At 34.2% G+C, this 22,019-nt stretch overlaps 2 protein-coding genes and 1 long non-coding RNA gene across 3 annotated transcripts; 1 reads left to right on the top strand and 2 right to left on the bottom strand.

Annotated features, from left to right (window-relative positions):
* Positions 1–650: 650 nt before the first annotated feature.
* On the bottom strand, positions 651–7,907 carry LOC132622156 (nucleolar complex-associated protein 2). The gene is made up of 12 exons (XM_060336699.1): positions 7,748–7,907; positions 7,550–7,683; positions 5,744–5,830; positions 5,097–5,660; positions 4,136–4,441; positions 3,730–3,786; positions 2,582–2,911; positions 2,278–2,484; positions 1,977–2,063; positions 1,488–1,582; positions 1,276–1,404; positions 651–1,144 (listed from the first exon to the last, which is right to left on the bottom strand). Exons 1-12 carry the CDS (start codon positions 7,764–7,766, stop codon positions 880–882), a joined length of 2,280 nt encoding a protein of 759 aa, XP_060192682.1. The 5' UTR covers positions 7,767–7,907; the 3' UTR covers positions 651–879.
* A 2,116-nt stretch (positions 7,908–10,023) lies between these two features.
* LOC132622873 (uncharacterized) lies at positions 10,024–11,620 on the bottom strand. Its single transcript, XR_009576028.1, has 3 exons — positions 11,141–11,620; positions 10,597–10,909; positions 10,024–10,496 (listed from the first exon to the last, which is right to left on the bottom strand). It is a non-coding gene; the product is annotated as an uncharacterized LOC132622873 (long non-coding RNA).
* Positions 11,621–17,723: 6,103 nt separating this feature from the next.
* On the top strand, positions 17,724–19,413 carry LOC132622752 (UDP-glycosyltransferase 43-like). Its single transcript, XM_060337417.1, has one exon. It carries the CDS (start codon positions 17,809–17,811, stop codon positions 19,246–19,248), a length of 1,440 nt encoding a protein of 479 aa, XP_060193400.1. The 5' UTR covers positions 17,724–17,808; the 3' UTR covers positions 19,249–19,413.
* Positions 19,414–22,019: the final 2,606 nt, after the last annotated feature.

Raw genomic sequence — 22,019 nt, 5'->3', positions numbered from 1 at the left:
TCGAAAAACGCGAAAAATATTATATACCGTGTATGTATACACCGTATGTCTACACAGATCTGAAAAAAAACTTCCGGTCAAAAATTCCAATCAGATCTGTGTACACCTTCTTCTCCTTCAGCTTCTTTTCTCCGTCATCATCACTGTCACCTTCAGATCTGAAAAATTCTGATCGGAGACGAGAGAACAACGGCGCAGCAGAGGTGGCGTAAAACAAAGGCGGTGGTTGGCGACATGTGGTTGTTGTGCCGTCTCCGACGTCAATCTATTTCGTCGGAGCTCTGTTTGCTTTCCTTTCTGGCTATGCAGCCATGGCGGTGTCAATATCTCTTTAGCTCCGTTCAAATAGAGCAAATCGATTTCGCCGAAGCTCCGGCAGCAGAACAGTGAGGAAGAGGGGAGAGAGAGATGGGAGGGTTGGATTGGAAGTGAATAGTGTGATGGATATTTTACTTTGTGTGTATATATATATATATATATATATAGTTACTAAATGTCATTAATATACAAATGATTGTTATGAGAAGTAATTAAGTTAAACTATAGCTACTAAATATCAATACCCACTATATGTTTGTTATGTCATGTACTTATCCCTAAAAAGAACAGGTAAAGAGGCAACCTCTATAAGCGCCAAAAAAAAAAAAGGATCGATCAATGAATTACATCTCAATTCCCAACTAGTTGGGATTAGTTATATATGAATTGTTATACGTAGTCTGCCTATATGGAACGAAAATAAAAGGAAGGATAAAGAAAAACAAAATTGATAGCTAACTTCTACAGCATAAGTATTTTTGTTATAGCAAACATGCAGCAAATTTACACTGGACAAATTGACTCATGGCTACACTGTTCTTGTTCCTTCTTCAAGAATCATCAAACGGCAGATGCTACTTGATTGGATTGCTTCCTTTTCTTGTTCTTCCTCCGATGAGTTTTTCCTTTCTTCTTTGAAGGCGCTTTAGATGGCTTTTCTTTTATGCTTACTTCTTCGTCAGAGGGGGCGTCACTCAAGGAACCCTCCTCATCATCAGAACTAAGGATAAAATCCTCTACTATGTCTTCGTCGAAAGCGGTCTCATCATCTTGCTCCTTCCTTCTCTTCTTTTTCTTCTGTTTCTCCTCTTTAGACTCCTCACACCTGCAACGTATCATATTGGAAAAATACATTCATATAACAACAACAAAATAAAGAGAGCATTTTGATCCTGCATTGATCTCAAGGGTTCTTTTGTGGGAATAGGTAAGTGGCGAAGAAGAATGTGAACATACTTGGGAGTGCCTGCAGGTAGCCAAGAAGAATTGAAGACAGCATCTCCTTTGTTATCTTCGCCATCATCATCTTCATCGCTTTCAGTTATCTTACTCCCGTAGGCGGATGAGTCTTGACCAACAAGTATACTGCAGATGACAAGTTGATTACTTTACTTTTTAAGAGAGAATTTTCAGATAAGAATCTTAACAAAAATAGAGTATTGTGATACCTGGATTCCTTTAATGAATCATTTCTCTGTTGTGCTCTCTGTCGGAGACTGGCAACATATTTTGATAGAGGACTCACCCCTGCATTCTTATCATCCTAAGGATGAATATGAAGGTAAGAATTGTTTCCCCCACGGAACCAAGTCATAAAAGATAATTCATCAAAACCTTCTGACATTGCAAGCTTAAGAGATATACTTCAGGCAATCTTGATCTAAACAAGATTTTAGGCTATTCTTATAACTCCCCAGCTAGTCGTGTTCATCAGAAAGATGCTTTGACAAGTCGTGGAAAACGCTTTCAATTTGTTCCTTACTAACAAAAGAAGATACCAAGTGTAGGTCGGTTGACAAATGGAAATTAATTTAATGGAATTTTACTTGTAAATTGGCAAAGTTAACATCAGGATAAAACTTCAACATTTTGCAAGAGAGTACGATGCTTCAAAGGCTACTTTCGCTAAAATGACGAGAGAATTTTGATGTTCAAACCTCAAGAAAAGATGCTGCAGCTGGGTCATTAGGCAGAAATGAAACCGTCATGCGCTTCTTATTTGTGTACTCCGAATTGGCTTCAATCTGTAGCATTTACAAAGTCAACTTCAGGAACTTATAAAAAAAGGCTTCATTGCAGAAGAAACAATGTGGGCCAGATAACAAATAGCCTGTAATAGAGACTAACGAAGATCTTTTGCACTCAGAGAACTATACACAGTTATTGATGCAGACATGTGACTTGAAAAATTATCCACGGTCATATCACCAAATAGAATCAAGTACCCAACAGACATACCTCGCGAATGATTTGCTTTATTTCACGACGGAATCTATCAACATTGGTGGACTTGCAGAAGTTGCGTAACCTAACAACAGGGACAGAAGACAGCTCAAAGAAACCAACCGAGTAGCTCCACTGAGCAAGATGCTCAGCAAGCTCCTCAACTACAGAAAACACACATGCTTCCTGAAATGCTCTCGTTTTCAGCGAAAGTTTGCTAACCTGAGACATCAAATATAGATTCAGACCGCTAAGATAAGTTCTTATAAATCAGTCCACTGTTCAACTAAAGCAAAATAGAGAGGCATTTTGAAGGTACCCTTAAAACAGTACGGAAATCTATTGCTTTTCCAACTCCCCCAGTTGGAGGTCTATGCAATTCTTTTATCTCCAGCATGTCTAAGAGGAGTGAGGACACAGGAACAAAAGAATTCGTGGAGGCAGCAATTCTGTTGAGCATTTTGATGCACCGCAATCTAAGGGGAAAATAGCGAGCAGTTGGAACCAAACGAGCTGCTCCAGAAATTATTTGTGTCAGCGGATAAGCCAGGGGCATAAACTCTGGTTCTGAACTGTATGCACAGATAGCTGCAGTCCATAGCTCAAGACAATGTATATACTTCCACTGGTAAACCTTCAGAAATGATTCCTGAGAAAAGGATGAAAAGCAAGAAACTGTGATTGGATCCACTAAAAGGCAAATATAACCATAAAAAAATACATGTCACTCAAAATACTGGAGCAACATGAGACAATTTGTCACTCTATGATCAACTTGACACTCTAAGCTACTTTGTCTCTTCAAAATTACAAATGGAGGCTAAAGTGCATTTTCTCAACTCTTAAAAGCAGAAATTCTACCAGAATTTAGTCAACTAAAAAAGAGAGAGGACAAAAGATGCCGCTTTCAAACAAAAAGATCAAATTCTTCCACTTCCAGACGAGCTTGGAAGCCATGGTTCAGCAAATGATTAACAAAATAAGAGAACTCCTGTACTGGATTACCTCGTAAATCAAACCAAAAAACAGAATGAGCATACAAAACTCATTTTGTAACACTAGTCCAAAGATGACCACTAATGAAAATACACACCAACACCAGTTTTTATGTGTTTTCCATAGATGATTTGTTAACTTTCTAAAATGATTCCTGAGAAAGATTTCACCAGGGAAGAACCATAATTAGCAACCACTAAAAGGCAAAGATAGCCTTGAATAGAGCACAAACCAGTCATGGAAAAATACTGAAGCAATCTGATAATCTTTGAGCACATTATGTGATGTGAAAATGTAAATAAGGGTATGAAGCAACTTTGCAACTCTAGAACATTATATGATGCAATTTTATACCCAAAAGAGGCAGTACAAGGACTACCTCTGAAAGATCTAGAAATTACAGAATAAGCTCACATTTTTGGTAACCATAATCCAAAACAAAAAACGCGATAAATGTAAGAACCAAAGTACCTTGCCCTTAGTATTGTGTGCTTCCTTGGATGATTGATTAGCCTTTTGAGACGATTTCTGGGAAAGATTAGACAAAGGGAGAACAATGATTAGCAGCCACTAAAAGGCAAGGATAACTTTCAATAGGATAGGATACTACCAGTCATGTAAAATACTGAAGCAACTAGATACTCTTTGAGTACCTTTTCTAATGTGAAAATGTCAGCTAAGCTAACATGTATGTTGAAACTCTTAAACCAGAGTATTCTTCAGCTAAAGTTATTCAAAAAAAAAAAGGGGGGGAAAAACTGCTACATAAGATACCCTTTTAACCCCAAAAGATTTATAAAGTAAGCATCTATCAGTGGTTGGTAACAAAAATCTAGAAAGAAGACAAGTTATCAGTTACAAAATAACAAACCGATACCTTGGTCTTAGTACTACCATGAGCGTCCCTTAAAATCATTGCCAACTGCCGAATGAAAACAAAGGCATGCTGGTATGCATTAGGAAGATCCACCCTAAGTAGTTCAACGAAACAATTACCAAGAAATTGAATATGCTGCAGCTTTGACGCACTCATGAATTGGCAGTTCAATAAATAAGCTTTGTACATCCCTCTAATGCACTCGTCAATGCAATCAGAACCAAGCTGTATACACAGGTCTCTTAGAAACAAAAAAGAGACAACTGGTAGTGCACCTCCGCCTGTACCCCAGAAATGAAGAAGAACCTGAAAAGTCAAATTTTGCTTAAGCTCGTTTTTTCAGAGAGAAGAATACCTCAATGCAGAAAATAAAAAACCCTTGTGCCTCATGTATTCTGAAAAACAGAGAAGTCTAAAACGAGAGTGCTTCGCAATTATTTTTTAACTTAATTCTTAAGCATCTTAAGTAACTACCAGCCAACAGACACATTCTCAAGGTTTCTTATTTACTTTTTTTTTTTTTTTGTCGGGTAAGGATTATGAGCTATGTTACTAGAATACGATGCTTACGAAAGATACTTTCCTAAGACTTTCAGGATAGACTGATACGAATTAACTTTGTTCGTGATAATAGGATATAAGCAGTGTGCACAGTTTGAAGTGATCAAGGGCCAAATGCCATGTCATCGACTGTCAGATATCAGTTTCATAGCCCTGATATAGAAAACACTTGAAGGACCCCTATGAGAAAATGAAGATTAATTAGCTTTTTGGTAATAGCTAAAGCCTTAAAACAGCAAATAGACATACCCTCTCACCTCTGCTTAAAAAGAGAGGGAGAAAGGATGAAACATGCAAATTTCTTGCAAATAAGAGTTATATTCTTGCAGATCTTAATCATTCCTTTGTAAAAGAAAAGAGTTTATGTGAATTGTAAGTGTTAGATCACTCAATCCCATACCTTTATATATTTCCTTAACAGAACTGGAAAAGCAGCCAAAAATACAGATGAAAATCTGAGTCTTCGTAATGTAAATGATATCATTTCTGTATCAGTCATCTGATTTAGAATATGTAGCGCATTCCCAAGATATGATTTCACCAAGTGGTTGTTGCTCTTCCACCGCTTAGTATTGGACATATCCTTTATCATCTCCTTCTTCCCACCAGAAGTTGGTAACTTCAAAAGGCCACGAAGAATTCCATCCATTTCTTTTAGAACAAATAACATTATCTTGTTGAACACAGCGCTAGACATAGTACTCCACTTTGACTTAGCATCTTCACCAGTATCATCGCCATAATGACAAGCTGTGCGGAAAGCTCTCATGAGAGACCTGATAGCCCCCGAACTTCTATTTTCATGAATTGAACTGCACCAAGAGTCCACCATTGCACTAGTGATGACATTTGTGGACGATTTGACCTCCTTTCCATCTGCATGAACGAGTTGTTCAGTGTCAAATTCATCAGCTTCATCATCTTCTTCTATTTCGTCACCATCCATTTCAGTCTCAGCATCATCCTTCACAAAATTTGGATAAGATTCTATAAACCACTTCACATGCCATGAGAATAACGAGAAGGAAAGATATACTAAGGACTTACATCAATATCCTCATCATCATCATCATCATCATCAAACTCAAGGAGCTCCTTGTCATGCTCTTGCAAGAATTGATAGAACTCAGGATCCTACAGAAAACAGAAGTGCCATATGTTGGTTAAATAGATTATCAGCAGTCAATACACAAAAATTATGGAATGAATATATGCACCTACTCTTGCAACGACAATATCAAAATGTATAGCAGATTGACTACGTTACTCAGTGATGCAAGCAGGCTAAATGTAGGATTGAGTTATAGATGAATGACCTTAAAATGGGAAAGAAGGTCACTGGACTCCAAAGTGCTCACTTGTGCCAAACGGAATTACTATTTGACGCACATATGCAGCTACTGGGATGAATTTCAGTTACATACCAAATTAAAGGTGGCATTTCCAAGATTTTGGCTAGATCATTGAATGTATATTGGGGGTGCTTAAAAATGAATTTCCTACAATATATAGTTTTGCCTTAAATAAAGACAGCAGTGCGTCTTAATGTTTCTCTAAAATTGGATGGAATTTACTTCTTAGAAGAAGATTAAATGACTGGGAAACAAGGAGTTCAGACTTCTAATGGAGCTGTTACCATCTGTCTCTATAGACTCAGGCAGAAGGATTCACTTGTCTGGTTGGTAAGCGAGAAAGGAGAGTTCTTTGTTAGAAGTTGTTGTATTAAGTTACAAACACAATCAAGTTGTTGGGATTTGAGCTTGCCTTGGAAAATGATCTGGAAGACTTTCACCTCCTAAAGTTGCTAGCTTTGGTTGAATTGCAGCTAAGGATGCCTGTTTGACTCGTCATAGACTCAAGGAGAGGTTTGTCTATATGCTACATGCTCCTTCTGTGAGAACTCAATTATTAGTCATATGTTCATTGCAGCCACGTTCGGCAAAATATGGTCCAATGTTTTTTTTTTTTTTTTTGAGAAGGTAACAGTAAAATATGGTCAATGTTTCTCAACCTATTTGGAGTTAGTGGGTCATGCCAATGGATGTTAAGAGCATGTTGAATTGCTGGCAGAGACAAGAGTATTTGCAGGAGCTTGAAGACACTTTGGAAACTATCCCATAATGCATTTTATGGACCGGTTGGCTAGAAAGAAACAAAATATGTTTTGAGGTGAAGAAGGACCATATGTCCTATGTAAAACATATAGTTGTTTACAAAATGTGTACTTTTGGTGTAAACTGTAAGGATGAGAATATGACATTCTTCATGGATTTTCTAGATGGTATAAGGAAATGGTGTTGGGATTGTAATACTCTACTGTTTTGTACTCCTCAAAGTACCTTCTTGGTACTAATCCTAATAAAATTTTACTTTACCTGATGAAATAATAAATCAATAACAGTGGCAGAACATTGGTTCTTACACAGAGAAACTGAAGAAAAACAAAGGCAATGACAGTATGCAATCTAGGTTTGCTACTTCTGAGACATATCAAAGAAAATTTGATCAAAAAAAATATTGTTAATAACATGTCAAAAAATTTGGTAGCTCGTTTTTGTATTCCTTGAGTTCTTTTCAGAACTATATGAAAACTAAAGTTATGCTAAGAAAAAAGTACTAAATACAGAAAACTGTTTGATGGATGAAACTGAATATTCAAGCTTATAAAAGGCAGACCACTAAGCCTACCAGTAAATGAACCATATCAAAAAAATTGGTCACTCTTGTTTATGTATTCATTGAGCTGTTCAGAACTTATATGAAAAACTAAAATTACATCCAACAAAAAAAAAAGTACTAAATACAGAATTGAAAGCAAAAATCAAGAAAGCTGAGAAATAATAAAAATCTCACCTTTTCTGAGAGTCTTTTCAATTGCTCCACATGTCCTCCAGCATTTTCCTTTGAAGATGATTTGGGCATTATTTCATCTGTATTTTCTTCAACCCCAGATGATTTTTTCTTCAATTTCTTCGATGCTGACAACCCTACCAAAAAAAATATATAATGTAAAACAGAAAGTTTGTTATAAAGAAAGAATAAAAATGGTACCTTTGTTCTTAGTCCCCATTGATTGATATTTTTGTGAGCTTCGTTTCTTGGTAAAACCCTATGCTTTTGTTCCAGGGTTTAGTGTTCTGAAGGTTTAGTTCCAGGGATAAAGCTGGAAGTAGAAGAAGAAGAAGAAGAAAATATTGGGATTGGGCTTATTGGACTACTACGATTTGGGTCAAAAATATAGAGCCCAATGGGTCAAATATTTCTTTTTAGGGCAAAATACAAATATATACATATTTAGAGTAGATATTTACAAAATGGGACGATACTTTTCAGTTTGCAAAATATAACATTAGAATACTTACAAACCTTACACAAATGAAGTAAAAAAATAAAACACACAGTTAAATTGGAATCCCTTAAACAAGGTTTGTGGCAGACTCAAATCAAAGCCATATAGCGGTTTTTCTTCTCAAACGGCCAAATTATATTCAAAATCAATACGCAAAAATATCCCATGTTTCTGTAAAAAAAAAAATCATCAGATCAAGTTTGATTGATTATACGAATGAGTTCAACACCGATAAGTTACAAATCTGCAAAATATGCAGCATTAAAGTGTCAGAAATAATCACGGAAGAATTAAAACTACGAACAGGTATTCTCCCCTGTTTTTTCGTTATACTTTTAAGTATTATCCATCGAATTAATCTACTACTTTGACGAATCAATCTGTCTTCTATCTTTTCCCTCCTTTTCTTACCCAACCACCACACCATTTTCAATGGTGATAAGGTTTACCATCTCAACTAGCACTTGTTGATGTCAAATAAACATTTGTCTATAGTGCCACTAAATTATGAATCTGTGAAGGCGGGGTGCAGAAGGTTATTGCTTTTGCCCGAAAAGCTCACAATAGATAGCTACGTAAAACTGGAGAGCCGTATTTAACACATTGTATTCACACTGGAAAAATTGTAATTGTCTTGGTTCCATCAACTGGGAAAAGGGTACAATTTTGTCCTTTGGGCAGTACTTTGTTGAATATCTCAAAGGTCTATGTGTCCATTTACATAAATTATTAATAAAAAATATATGTATAAATAGGGTGTGAAAGTTGAATGAATTTGGTATAAATGTAGTTTATGTAGTGTAAAAGTGATTTGATATAGACAATAGTTTTTTCCAAAATTATATGTATGAATTGTGTATGAAAGTTGAATGAATGTGATATAAATGGTGTTTATCTAGAGAAAAAGTGATTTAGTTCAAACAATAGATTTTTAAAAATGTATGTTTGAATAGTGTATGAAAGTTGAATGAATGTAGTCTAAATATGGTTTATGTAGTGTAAAAGTGATTTGGTTCAGACAATAAATTTTTCCAAAAATTATATGTATGAATAGTGTATGAAAATTGAATGAGTGTGGTATTAATTTTGTTCTTGTAGTGTAAAAATGATTTGATTCAGATAGTAGTTTATCCGGATACTTTTATTTTGTCATTTGTATAAAAGTGGTAAGATATGTGTATATATGTTGTATGTTTAGTGTGTAATTTTTGAATTATTAGTTCAAATATAATTTTTGATTGCAAGTACGAGCTTTCATGAATTTCTACATACAGTGACTGGTGGTATCAAGAGGTTCATAGTGTGCCTTCGAGCTATGACGTGTAGTTGTGGAAGATTTGAACTGGATTAGATACCTTGTGGGCATGATATGGCTGCCATAGTATATATTCACCAACATGGAGAGGACTATTCATTGTCCCACTACATCAATAAGTGAGGGAAAATTTAAGCAATCGAAGTTGACATGCAGCAGATATGGTAAAGAAGGGCAAAATAAGAAGACTTTTGACAATATTCCACAGGAAAATTAAAAGTCGAGAATGTTGTTTGTTGTTTAGTGAGGACAGAAACTTATTGCTTGGATACAATTATAATAACGATAATGTTGAAAGTTTATATAAATTTGGTCATCAGCAATACATGTTTGGTTTCAATGGATCTTACAGTTTATCTGAAAATGTATGATTAGTGTATTAATATTATATGAATAATGTATTAAACATACTGAGTGTTATACTAAATTGACTGATATGCGTATGAAAACTGTCTGTTATTGTATGACTTAATAAAAACTTTTTGTTGTATGAAATCTGTATGGACACAGAAATATATGTAACAAATCCATGCATATTTAAGAAACATAACTGCATATCAATACATCTTATATTATATACACACCAGTGCATTGCCCTAATACAAATATTTAACTTACATTCTGTTAATCATATAAGAAACAAGTACAAAATATAGATAATCTTGTGATGCCAAATTTTATGCAATATGTATCAAATGTGATTTATTAAACTTAGAAATTCATGAATTACAAGATTTAAATAAGAAAGAAAAAAAATAAAAAATTAAGATAGAAGCAATTAAAGTGTAGCATAATAAGGTCAGCAACAAACTATCTTTTTACATCAAACACTACAATTAGCTTACTAAATTTTTTTATTTTTTTTTTTGCACTTGTCTTTTGGATCTAGATAATAACTCTCATTGCGGGATAAGTTCCTTGCAAATTCTTATCCCATGTGATGTAATTTACTGGTAACCATTTCAGTGACTTCACTCTCACTAACAGCTCCAAAAGCCTACTTTTGCCTTGCGTAATCCCACAACAGAGCACCATACCTACTAACGGTGAAGACTATGATCAAAGTTGTCCTTCAAAATTTCCGAAATGTCTTGGGCTGATATTCAACAAATGCACATACATAGACTCTAGAGTCACTGAAAAGAAAGTGAAGATAGAATGTAAGAGATATTTCTTTTTTATGTATGAAAACTGCTAACACATAAAAATCTTATGCCATAGAAAAAAAGAACATACTTCGATTCAGGATGTTGTTCTAGCAAAACATTTATCAAGATGTATCCCAAAGAATCACAAATGCCCTTCTCAATGTAGGCTGATTTAGTATTCTAGTCTATGTCATTCCTTTTGCATAACATTCAGTACTGTTGAAGAAGAGGGGTATGATTTTTGTCAATTTGTCAACAAGTTCTCTAACCACATCAGTGTGCGCAGCACCTCCCGGTAATGAATCACTGATATAAAGACACATGCTTTTTATAGACAAAACACTCAGTACCCAATGATATTCCTTGCCTACATTAATCGGCATAAGCAATCTCAAGCGATCCTGCAAGCAGCTTAAATACACGGATTTCAGAAAACCACATGCCATACAAATTTCACACACATTACATACATAAGGCACAATTTAATATATATTCTCAGGGACCTATATGTATATGTACACACACAATATCCGTACATATTTCATACATATTTAAAATTAACTACACAATTACCACAATTTATTATACAAGAACTAGGACTGAAAATCAGTCAAAATAAGTTCAAATCTTACCCAAAAAGCCCCAAATTTTAGATTTGATCTCCTTTCAACATTCTAGTTCTTTTGACATATCACCCACTCAAAACGAAGTTCATTTGCTGCAAATTGATTTTTCAAACTCGTGCTTCGATCTCCTTTAATGGCTGACAATGGAGTTTTTTTTTTAAAAGTTGGTTCTTCTCTTTTCAATTTCTTGAAAAAACTTAAAGTGAGAACTGAATGAAATCATGGTGAAGTTGAGAGGTTTTTTTTTTTAGATTTTTCGCACAACAAACGAAACCCAAAACAGAAATAAACTAGACCACTGTTGAAAGTGGACTCTTACTAAACTGAAATGGTAGATAACGTAGCAACGAGAAATTCGTGGGTTGATGAAGATGAATTCACGGTGAAGTTCAAATCTTTTTGATAAAGATGGGGAATAGAGAGAGAATGAAAGAGAGAGAAAAATCTTTTTGATAAAAATGAGGGAAGAGAGAGAGAGAGAATGAAAGAGAGTGAATTTTTTTTTGATAAAGACCTTAAAAGTAGAAACTAAATTGTACTAAATTGAATTTTAAAAAAAAATCGTATTATGCTATTATTAAACCAACAATTAAAATTCAGATTATCTTCCTAAAAAAGGGCCCAAAATCATGGAAAGTCACATTAATCTCAAATCTGGTATGTTTAGTAATTAAGTTGTTATATTTTGTAAATAAGGAAAAGTATCTTCATGTTTTGTAATATATAGTCTTAAAGTAGTATTATTAGGTCATTTTCCCTTCTTTTTAGGCTACTATTTACATTTTATCATGATTTTAGTAAACTTTGCAAATATAACCTTTCCTTTAGGACAAACAAAATATTAAGTTGTCGTTTAACCTCTACAAAGTTATAGATCTTTTTTTTGCGCGGAGTGCCCTTCTTTTGGGCTGGTCTTTATATTTTGCCCCTCATTTATGCCTTCTTTAATTTTTGCCCCTGCCGCCTGTTTAATGAAAGTTTTTTGACGAAATTACCCTTACCCCATTAAAACCCTTTCTATTTCGTCATTTGCCATTTTTTTTCTTTTTTTGCTTCTTCGTTCCTCCTCTGTTTTGTGTCTGTCTTATCTGTTCTAAAATTTAGGTACGAATTTGGATCTTTTGCTCGTTTCAATATTTGTTTTTATGTTAAATTGTTGTTTGTTGAATTGATATCTTTGTCTTCGTTGTTTTTTATATTTAATTGATTCTTTTTTATTTAAAATTATAGTGTTTTGTTAAAGTGTCTGTATGATTTTTTGAACTTTAGTTTCGTTCCTTATGTATATATTTTGGTTTTTTGAATGTCGTATTATGACTGTCGTAATATGTTTTAGTTGATTTTGATATGCGTTTTGGTTTTCTCTTTGTTGAATCTTTGAAGTTTACTTACTAACTTTTCTAGTTCTTAACACTTGCATAAATTTTTGTTTTGCTCATGAAAATGAAAGTTTGCCTCTAACAGCATACTTTGTTCTTTTGTAAAGTGAAATTCTGCCTCCTCCGGCAGACTTGTCTAATTCTTAACATTTGTGTACATTTTTATTTTACTTATGAATATGAAAGTTGCCTCTAACCAGGGGCGGAGCCAAGTGTAACCGAGGGGGTTCATCCGAACCCTCTCGGCAGAAAATTACATTGTATATTGAAGGTTAAAATTATTTTTTTATGTATATATGATAGGTGTTGAACCCCCTTGGCTTATTCGTATGTTTACCTCTTCATATTTTTGAACTCCCTTACTGAAAATCCTGATTCCGCCACTGCCTCTAACAGCATACTTTGTTCTTTTGTAAAGTAAATTTCTGCCTCCTCCGGCATACTTTTCTAGTTCTTAACACTTGCGTAAATTTTTGTTTTGCTCATGAAAATGAAAGTTTGCCTCTAACAGCATACTTTGTTCTTTTGTAAAGTGAACTTCTGCCTCCTCCGGCAGACTTGTCTAATTCTTAACACTTTTGTACTTTTTTATTTTGCTTATGAAAATGAAAGTTGCCTCTAACAGCATACTTTGTTATTTTGTAAAGTGAACTTCTGCCTCCTCCGGCATACTTTTCTAGTTCTTAACACTTGCGTAAATTTTTGTTTTGCTCATGAAAATGAAAGTTTGCCTCTAACATCATACTTTGTTCTTTTGTAAAGTGAACTTCTGCCTCCTCCGGCAGACTTGTCTAATTCTTAACACTTGTGTACTTTTTTATTTTGCTTATAAAAATGAAAGTTGGCTCTAACAGCATACTTTGTTCTTTTGTAAAGTGAACTTATGCCTCCTCCAGCATACTTTTCTAGTTCTTAACACTTGTATACTTGATGTTTTGCTTATGAAAATGAAAGTTTGCCTCTAACAGCATACTTTATTTTTTTGTAAAGTGAACTTCTGCCTCCTCCGGCAGACTTGTTTAATTCTTAACACTTGTGTACTTTTTTATTTTGTTTATGAAAACGAAAGTTGCCTCTAACAGCATACTTTGTTCTTTTGTAAAGTGAACTTCTGCCTCCTCCGGCATACTTTTCTAGTTCTTAACACTTGTATACTTGATGTTTTGTTTATGAAAATGGAAGTTTGCCTCTAACAGCATACTTTATTTTTTTGTAAAGTGAACTTCTGCCTCCTCTGGCAGACTTGTCTAATCCTTAACACTTGTGTACTTTGTTATTTTGCTTATGAAAATGAAAGTTGCCTCTAATAGCATACTTTGTTCTTTTGTAAAGTAAACTTCTGCCTCCTCCGGCATACTTTTCTAGTTCTTAACACTTGTATACTTGATGTTTTGCTTATGAAAATGAAAGTTTGACTCTAACGGCATACTTTGTTCTTTTGCAAGGCGAACTTCTGCCTCCTCCGGCATACTTGTTCAGAACTTTGCCTGATTATTTTTTGCTTAATTGTGCTTTCTAAAAACCACTTAAGAGATCATTTTTTTAGTCCGAAACAGCATTTGGTTTAATTATTTTTTTGTAAACAACTGCATTAATTCATTGCACCTGAAAATTCAATCTTTTGCTAGAACTTGTAAATCAATTAGGACCAAAATTAAGCCCGTGATTTAGAAAAGGAACAAATGTTTTTCATAGTCATAGTACAAAACATCAAGAATAATAAATTACTATTATTTATAGACTATTCAGATAAAATTGACTCCATGTTACCATCTTTTCTCTTCTTTTTATTTATTTTCTATTATTTTTTGACTAGATGAGTCTTTGGCTCTTTGATATTTCTATATTTTATAAAAGGTGGTTTCAACATGGTTGCTTAAGTGTTAATAAAAATAAAGTTGAGGCCATTTCAGACTTTTCACATCATATCTAAGCAACGTGTGGTTTAACCCCAGAAATAATCCGCCAGCACGTCAATTTTTTCACTTTCCCTTTTCACCTTGCTCTAAAACGTTCAAGATTATCCTTAATTTCCATTTTCTTCATCAAGTTTCATTGCATTGTAGCTTTGTGTGTTCTGCTAATTTGCTGGTCAGTTCACTTGAAATGAGAACAGGGCCGTCTACTGGTCAACATGACTCTGGTCCAAAACACTTCTACTTTAGGAGCATGTACGTAATAGCACCATGCCCTGTATTTATTGAGAGTCTTAATTAGCGTTGCATGTCCATTAAAGCAGCAGTTTAATTATTATTGTTAATTAATGGCTTGTTAAACGTAGATTTTTGAGTTGCAGATTGCTTGGATGGAAGTTTGTCGCGTATCATCTGCACAGAGGATATGGAGCTAGAGCAAACAATTGGGTTTTTCAATTTGAGGCAAGTTGTAATTCCTTTGGTGTTAAGGATTTAAGCTGAGTAGGACCAAGACAGAGTACTTAGAGTATTAGTTCAGTGAGACACCTTAGGAGGTTGGCGTGGAAGTTAGGCTTGGTGCTCAGGCCATCCAAAAAAAAAAGTAGTTTTAAGTACCTTGGGTCTATCATGCAAGGCAGCGGGGAGATTGACGATGATGTCACACATCGTATTGGGGTAGGGTGGATGAAATGGAGGCTAGCTTCCGGAGTGCTATGTGATAAGAAGGTGCCACCACAACTCAAGGACAAGTTCTACAGAGTGGTGGTTAGACCGGCTATGTTGTATGGGGCGGAGTGTTGGTCAGTTAAGATCTCTCACGTTCAAAAGATGAAAGTTGTCGAGATAAGAATGTTGAGATGGATGTGTGGGCACACTAGGAGCGACAGGATTAGAAATGAGGCTATTCGGGATAAGGTGGGAGTGGCCTCGGTGGAAGACAAGATGCGGGAAATGCGACTGAGATGGTTTGGGCATGTGAAGAGGAGAGACATAGATGCCCCAGTGCGGAGGTGTGAGAGGTTAGCCATGGATGGTTTCAGAAGAGGTAGGGGTAGGCCAAAGAAATATTGGGGAGAAGTGATTAGATAGGACATGACGCAGTTATAGCTTACCGAGGACATGACGTTAGATAGGAGGGTGTGGAGGACCCACATTAGGGTAGAAGACTAGTAGATAAGTCTCGTTATCTTTCCTTATTAGTAGGCGCTTTAGCACATTATAATTTCTTGTGCTCTGATTTATGTTATTATTTGCTACTTTCTGTACTTTGATTACCCTATTTTATCTGTGCCGCTGTCGTTATTTGCATTTCCATATCGCTTTGAATTCCTTGATTATCCTGTTTTACTGTGTCGCTTGCATTATTTCATTGCAATATCGTTTTGAATCTTTTAACCTTATCTGACTCCCTTTTTATGCTTCTATTGAGCCGAGGGTCTTTCGGAAACAGCCATCCTATCTTGGTAGGAGTAAGGTCTGCGTACATTCTATCCTCTCCAGACCCCAAGATGTGAGATTTCACTGGGTTGTTGTTGTTGTTGTAGTAGTTACAGGGACTTCTTTGCTTGCTTGCTTTAACTTTTTGCAAATAAAGCTAATTGTAAACCCTTTAAACCTTCTTCATATTGGGCCGTGCTGGCACTGTCGATACACCCCTAGTATACATGATATGATAGGAAAATTTACAGCCCATAACTACCTCTAACTAACTTATTTATTAGTAATAACTATTTTTTAAAATTATTTTTTATAACTTAATTATTTATCAAATTACCATCTATAATTTATTTTTATAACTGCAATGTATTTCCCTAGAAATAAGGTATCTCTTTCTCACTTACTTACCATTTTTTTTTCTAAATATTTTTCTCTCACATCTTCAATTCACAATCGTATTTTACTCCCATTATTCTTCACCATAATTAGCACGATTTCTTCTTCTTCCTTATCAGTTATCCAATCTCTACAGGTAACTAATTTTCGTTATGTTATTTGTTGTATTTCTCTTCAATTGTTCATAAATTTCAGCGTCTGTACCTTCACTTTTCATTCAATTTTTTTATATATATTTTCAGCCATTGTTAGAATATCTTCAACAAGCTCTAACTGTCCATTTTAATGACAGATATTGATATTCTACAGCCAATGACCGAAGCTCAGCCATAACAATTCGTTTGCTAAATCTCCATGGATAAGCCGAAATAAGAGGAAATTTTTTCTTATGTTTGTTAATCATGTGGTGTTGTTTATCTTATGAATGATGAAGAATAGTATTGATTATAACAATATGATATTGTAGCATCATCTAAGAGCAAAAGATTAGGTTGTTGTTGTAGAAACACCATTGATGAGAGTTGTGAAACTTCATGCCCACCAAGTGTTTGATAAAATGTTTCAGTATATTTCAGAATATTTTTGTGTATCAACTAACAATATATCTAATTTTCAGTATATTTCAGTGTATTATTGCGCTGTATGTAAACGTATTTATCTTTTTTTTTTGGTGTAGAGCCTATTTTTACTCCACTTTGTTTTCACGATTTTTATATTTCGTTGTATTTCAATGTATTTCTGCATTTTATATTTCTAATTTATGAAATAGTTTTTGATATATTTCATCGTATTCCATTATATATACGCATACTACAATTTTATATTTCTTAAACAATCAATTATATTTTATTGTATTCTAGCGTATATTTTTCTATATTTAGAAGTTTTCAGATCTTTAGTGGTTTTTGAATTCAAAAAGTTTTGATTGTGATAAAAGTTGAGAGAGATTCGTGAGCTGTTATGGAATGCGTGAAATATGGTTGATTTAATTTAACTTACTATTTAAAAAGAAAAAGAAGAATCTGTTAAAAAAATATAGCCTATTTTTACTCAGTTCGATTTTGTATTTCCATGTGTTTCACTGTATTTTAAAAAATTTGTTCCATAAATAATTTCTCATTTCACTGGAGCGTGTTTATTGTTCACTGTATTTCTCTATATTTAAAAAAAATAGAAATATACGCGTTTTTTTAAAAAAATAGTTACGCTTGATAATTTTATATTTTATAATTATATCTAGTTAGAAGCTAATAAAAAATAACTATTTAAGTAAGTTTCGATATATCTACTCCCACCTACTACCCAATGAAAATAGAATATTATGTAAATGACCTACCTACTGAACTCGCAAGTTTATTATTATAATCTTTTATAGTGGACTAAGAATTTCAAATAAAAAAATACTAGTCCACTGAAAAGAAAAGATACCTAAAAAACAAGGGGCTAGCTTGCTAGAAGACAGTACTTTATATAGTGACCACCTTATCTCCAATTACCTCAAGCTAAATCCCAAACAAAACCAAAAGTCAAAAAATCAAAACCAATCATGAAAAGAGCAAAGGTAGTGTTCATTTCAACACCAGCACTAGGTAACCTTGTTCCAAGTATTGAGTTTGCTAAACTCTTGACTCAAACAAACAAAAACCTATCAGCCACCATACTCTTAATTAACATCCCTCAAAGGCCACTCATCCAATCCTATATTGACTCTCTCACCACCGCCACCGCCACCGGAAACATCCATTTCCTCCCCCTTCCCGAGGCGGATCAACCGTCCCCCGATCAATTTGAAACCTCTATAGGCTTCTTATCACTATTGATACAAAATCACACGTCACAAGTCAAAGATGCTCTTATTGACCTTATTTCAGACTCAGACTCAGGCTCAGGGCAAGTTGTTGGATTCTTTATTGACATGTTTTGTACATCCTTTATTGATGTTGCTAATGAACTAAACATCCCATGTTATCTTTACTTTGCTTCACCAGCTACTTTCTTGAGCTTCATGTTACACCTCCCAACTTTAGATGCTCAAGTTAGTACTAATATTGAGTTCAAAGATTCAGCCGGTGATTTCAATATACTTGGTTTTTCCAATCCTGTCCCTGTAAAAAGCTTCCCTTCATTTATGCTAAATAGACATATAGATGGTTACTCTTGGTTCCTACGTCATGCAAGAAGGTACAAAGAAACCAAGGGTATTGTTGTCAACACATTTCAAGAACTTGAACCTTATTGCTTAAACTCATTGGTACATGCTGCTAGTGATGTTGTACCGCCAATTTATCCTATTGGCCCTGTAGTAGATCATATTGGACCAGCTCGATGGCATCAAGATTCTTGGGGTCATGAAAATGTAATGAAATGGCTTGACAATCAAGAACCATCATCAGTAGTATTTTTGAGTTTTGGGAGTATGGGAAGTCTCAAAGGTTCACAAGTGATAGAAATAGCAAAAGGTCTAGAAAAATCAGGGCACCCTTTTTTGTGGGCAATTAGGCAAGCACCAAAGGACCAAAGAGAACTTCCAAATGATTTTACTAACTTGGAGGAAATTTTACCTTGTGGATTTTTAGAATCAACTAAAGGGAAAGGGCTAGTGTGTGGGTTGGTCCCACAAGTTACAATATTGGCCCACAAGGCTATTGGAGGATTTGTGTCACATTGTGGTTGGAATTCAATTCTTGAAAGTTTATACTATGGGGTGCCAATTGGGACATGGCCTATCTATGCAGAGCAACACTTGAATGCATTTGAGTTGGTGAAAGAGTTGAATTTGGCTGTGGAGATCACAATGTATTATAGAGATGGCACCACATTGGTTTCATCAGAGGAAGTGGCAAATGGGGTTAAAAAATTAATGGATGGTGAGGTGAGACAAAGGTTTAAGAAAATGAGTGAAAAGTGCAAGGAAGTTTGGAAGGAAAATGGCTCATCTTCTAATTTTCTTGGAGGCTTGATTGATCAATTAATGGCTAAGATTTGAAAAAAGGGGGTTAGCTAGACTAACTTGGTGGGCTTTGATTGACTACAATAAAGTAGAAGTTTCTGGAAGAACAATATTTCAAAAAAGTAGAATAAAGAGCTATCTACTTCATTGTAATTTTTCTTTGTTGGTGTGGGACTATTATCATTTTCCATGTTTTTGTTATATTTTACTTTCGTTTATGGTCAATATAGATATAGATGTGTATAATAAACTATTATAGAAGTTAGGTTATCCGGGGCATATCTGAAAAGAAAGCATAAGCTTGAAGGTCGAGACTATTCGCCATATACATGTACAAGTGAGAACTTGAAAAACACTTACCTCTTTAATGTTCCTACGTGATACGAATCTAGATTAGTTAATCGCTTAATTTCATATATCAGATGAGTAAACACAAAAAGAAAAAAAATGAAGTGATTTCATATTATAGAGAATATACTCAAATGTCTAATTTTGGAGAAAGAGCATTTTTCCTTGTTATCTAATTGTTCGTGATAAATTTTGCTAGCAGAAAATACATAACTGCAATCATAAAACAAGCGTGAGAAAAAATCATTTTATTGATATTTTTGTGAGTATAACTCTGGATGTATCCCTTGATTCTAATCTCTATGTTGTTCGCCTTGATTCGAGGGCCAATGTAGCGTCTTTCTCGAATGAAGGATGAACTTTTGTTGATTTGTTGAATCTTGAAAGAACTTTGAGCAACACTTTAGATTGTTCTTGAGAGAAGACGTCTCTCGAACTCTCCTTCTTATTGAAGACCTATGTAGATGTCGTTGCTTTCCTTTGCCTCTAGTCAAGATGATGTGTAACTTTCAAGGTGTCTTCAAAATGAGATATGCGACCCTTTTATATAGGTGTGAGATATAGTTTGGGGGCATTTTGGTTTTCAAGTAATTCTAGCGAACCTTGGGTTAGAAAGACGTGAGTTGGACTCGTCTTTGTAGAGGCCCAATTTAATGGACTAACCCAAATATAATTTGGATTTCATTCAAGTCATGTAATTCTGACTTAAACAATTAATCCAACTTTATTAACCAAAATTTGACTTGCTCGACATGTCAATAACTTAGAATTTAATCCAAATTTTGTATGAATTAATTCAATTAAAATTTTGATGTCTACACTAATATCTAAACTATCTTAGCTTTATGAAATAAACAAGAGTCTGGCAATCATTGTTAACAACAGTTTTACAATATAAAAAACTTGTGCATCTTTCTTCTATATAGTCGATGATAGAGCTGTGACTAGAATATGAAGGCACGTAAATTTTCCTTCGCAATGATAAGAATTCACAAGGATACTAAGCATTAATTGAATGTCAATTCAAGGAGTGAAAAGTTTGCATAATAAACGCATGGGCACTGCCTTCTTTTTCAAATCTAGCCAATAGAAGTAACAAATATGGCTATAAGAGAATTAATGACTTGTTAAGGACTATATTTTGTTTATTTGCAGCTCTATGACTTCTCAGGCACTGAGTTGGAGGACATGGATAATACATATCAATTTTCCTATAAAATAAAGAAAAAAGAATGTGAAGAAGTTTACTTGATCCTACATCTCATTCTTTCTGGTCGCCTTGGCTGCTCCGACAATGTAAATGGCAATGAAGTCTTCAAATACTTGTTTGGATCATCTTCGAATTAAAGTTTTAAGTATAGAAAATGAGCTATATAGTTCCTCAAAGCTTTTCTATTTAATTTGCCAAGGCACTACGTTGAGTTTGCTAATTTGAAAAATTTATTTAGCTTCACTGGAGCTCTCACCTTCAAGGCAAGATATTGCGCTCTCTTATTTGCTCCATTGATTCCTTCCTAGATGATCTAAATGAGCTGTTGAAATCAAAGCATGGTTAAAATATTTTTTGTCTAAAATTTGGTCTGACAATTCCAAATTTCACACATTTTCATATGATATTTGGCCGGAAAATTTCAATTTTTTTTTTAATTTAAAGTTTGGGTTGATAATTCCAAACTTTAGTCTCGTATGTCTAAGGTTTGGACTGTTAAAATGCCTTATGAAATCAAAAGCAACAAAACTCAAGGATCGCCTCTCAAATGTAGTATCGCCTTGAAAGACAATAATCTTAACTTTATTTTTTTCTATTAAAAAGAATGATTAATCAAAGATATTAGATAGACCCAAGATGGTTAAAAGAGTTGACTTACATCTAACTCCTAATCATATTTCTGTTGTTTCCTAATTAAAAAAAATCTTATCTCGAAATTAACGACAAAATACTAACATAAAATTCAAAAATAAAAAATAAATTCACGGGAAGATATATAATCTTAAAGAACTCAATACCAAACTGAAATTTTTAAATATGTGAGAAATAATTAAAAATAAATGAAGAAATTGGAAGGAGCTATTATGTACACTTAATAAAAAAAATTGATATTGCTAAAAAAATTTGCGAATGTTGTCATGCCAAAAGAAAAAAGAATCAATAAATATCAATTTATTTTTGTTGAACTAAATTTATGCATATAATCATAATTACGTAGACAAAGAGGTTTTGATCTTCAAGAAACTGAAAGAGAAAAGACTATTAGTTACCCATGAGCAAAACAAAATGTCTGAGCAAATACTTTCTATCCGATGTGTATTTTGTAAGAAGAAAATTCTACATATTTTTGTTTCCCTTAATTTTCTTCTTTTTTCCTTTAAATGGGATTATCTTTAATTTTTGCCTATTAGCAATTGAACTTATGCCTAGTGAGACATAAGTATTTTAAGGCTAAAAGTCGTGCGGGCAT

Source organism: Lycium barbarum, chromosome 12, assembly GCF_019175385.1.
Source record: "Lycium barbarum isolate Lr01 chromosome 12, ASM1917538v2, whole genome shotgun sequence".
In the NCBI taxonomy this organism is placed as follows: domain Eukaryota; kingdom Viridiplantae; phylum Streptophyta; class Magnoliopsida; order Solanales; family Solanaceae; genus Lycium; species Lycium barbarum.
This window is presented reverse-complemented; position numbering and strand designations above follow the sequence as displayed.

Coding starts and splice junctions, on each gene's coding strand:
- LOC132622156 (XM_060336699.1), bottom strand. Junction 5,661..5,743: donor ATGATGATGAGGATATTGAT/GTAAGTCCTTAG, acceptor AATTTTGTGAAG/GATGATGCTGAGACTGAAAT. Junction 1,145..1,275: donor CTACCTGCAGGCACTCCCAA/GTATGTTCACAT, acceptor GATACGTTGCAG/GTGTGAGGAGTCTAAAGAGG.
- LOC132622752 (XM_060337417.1), top strand. CDS start 17,809: ATGAAAAGAGCAAAGGTAGTGTTCATTTCAACACCAGCACTAGGTAAC.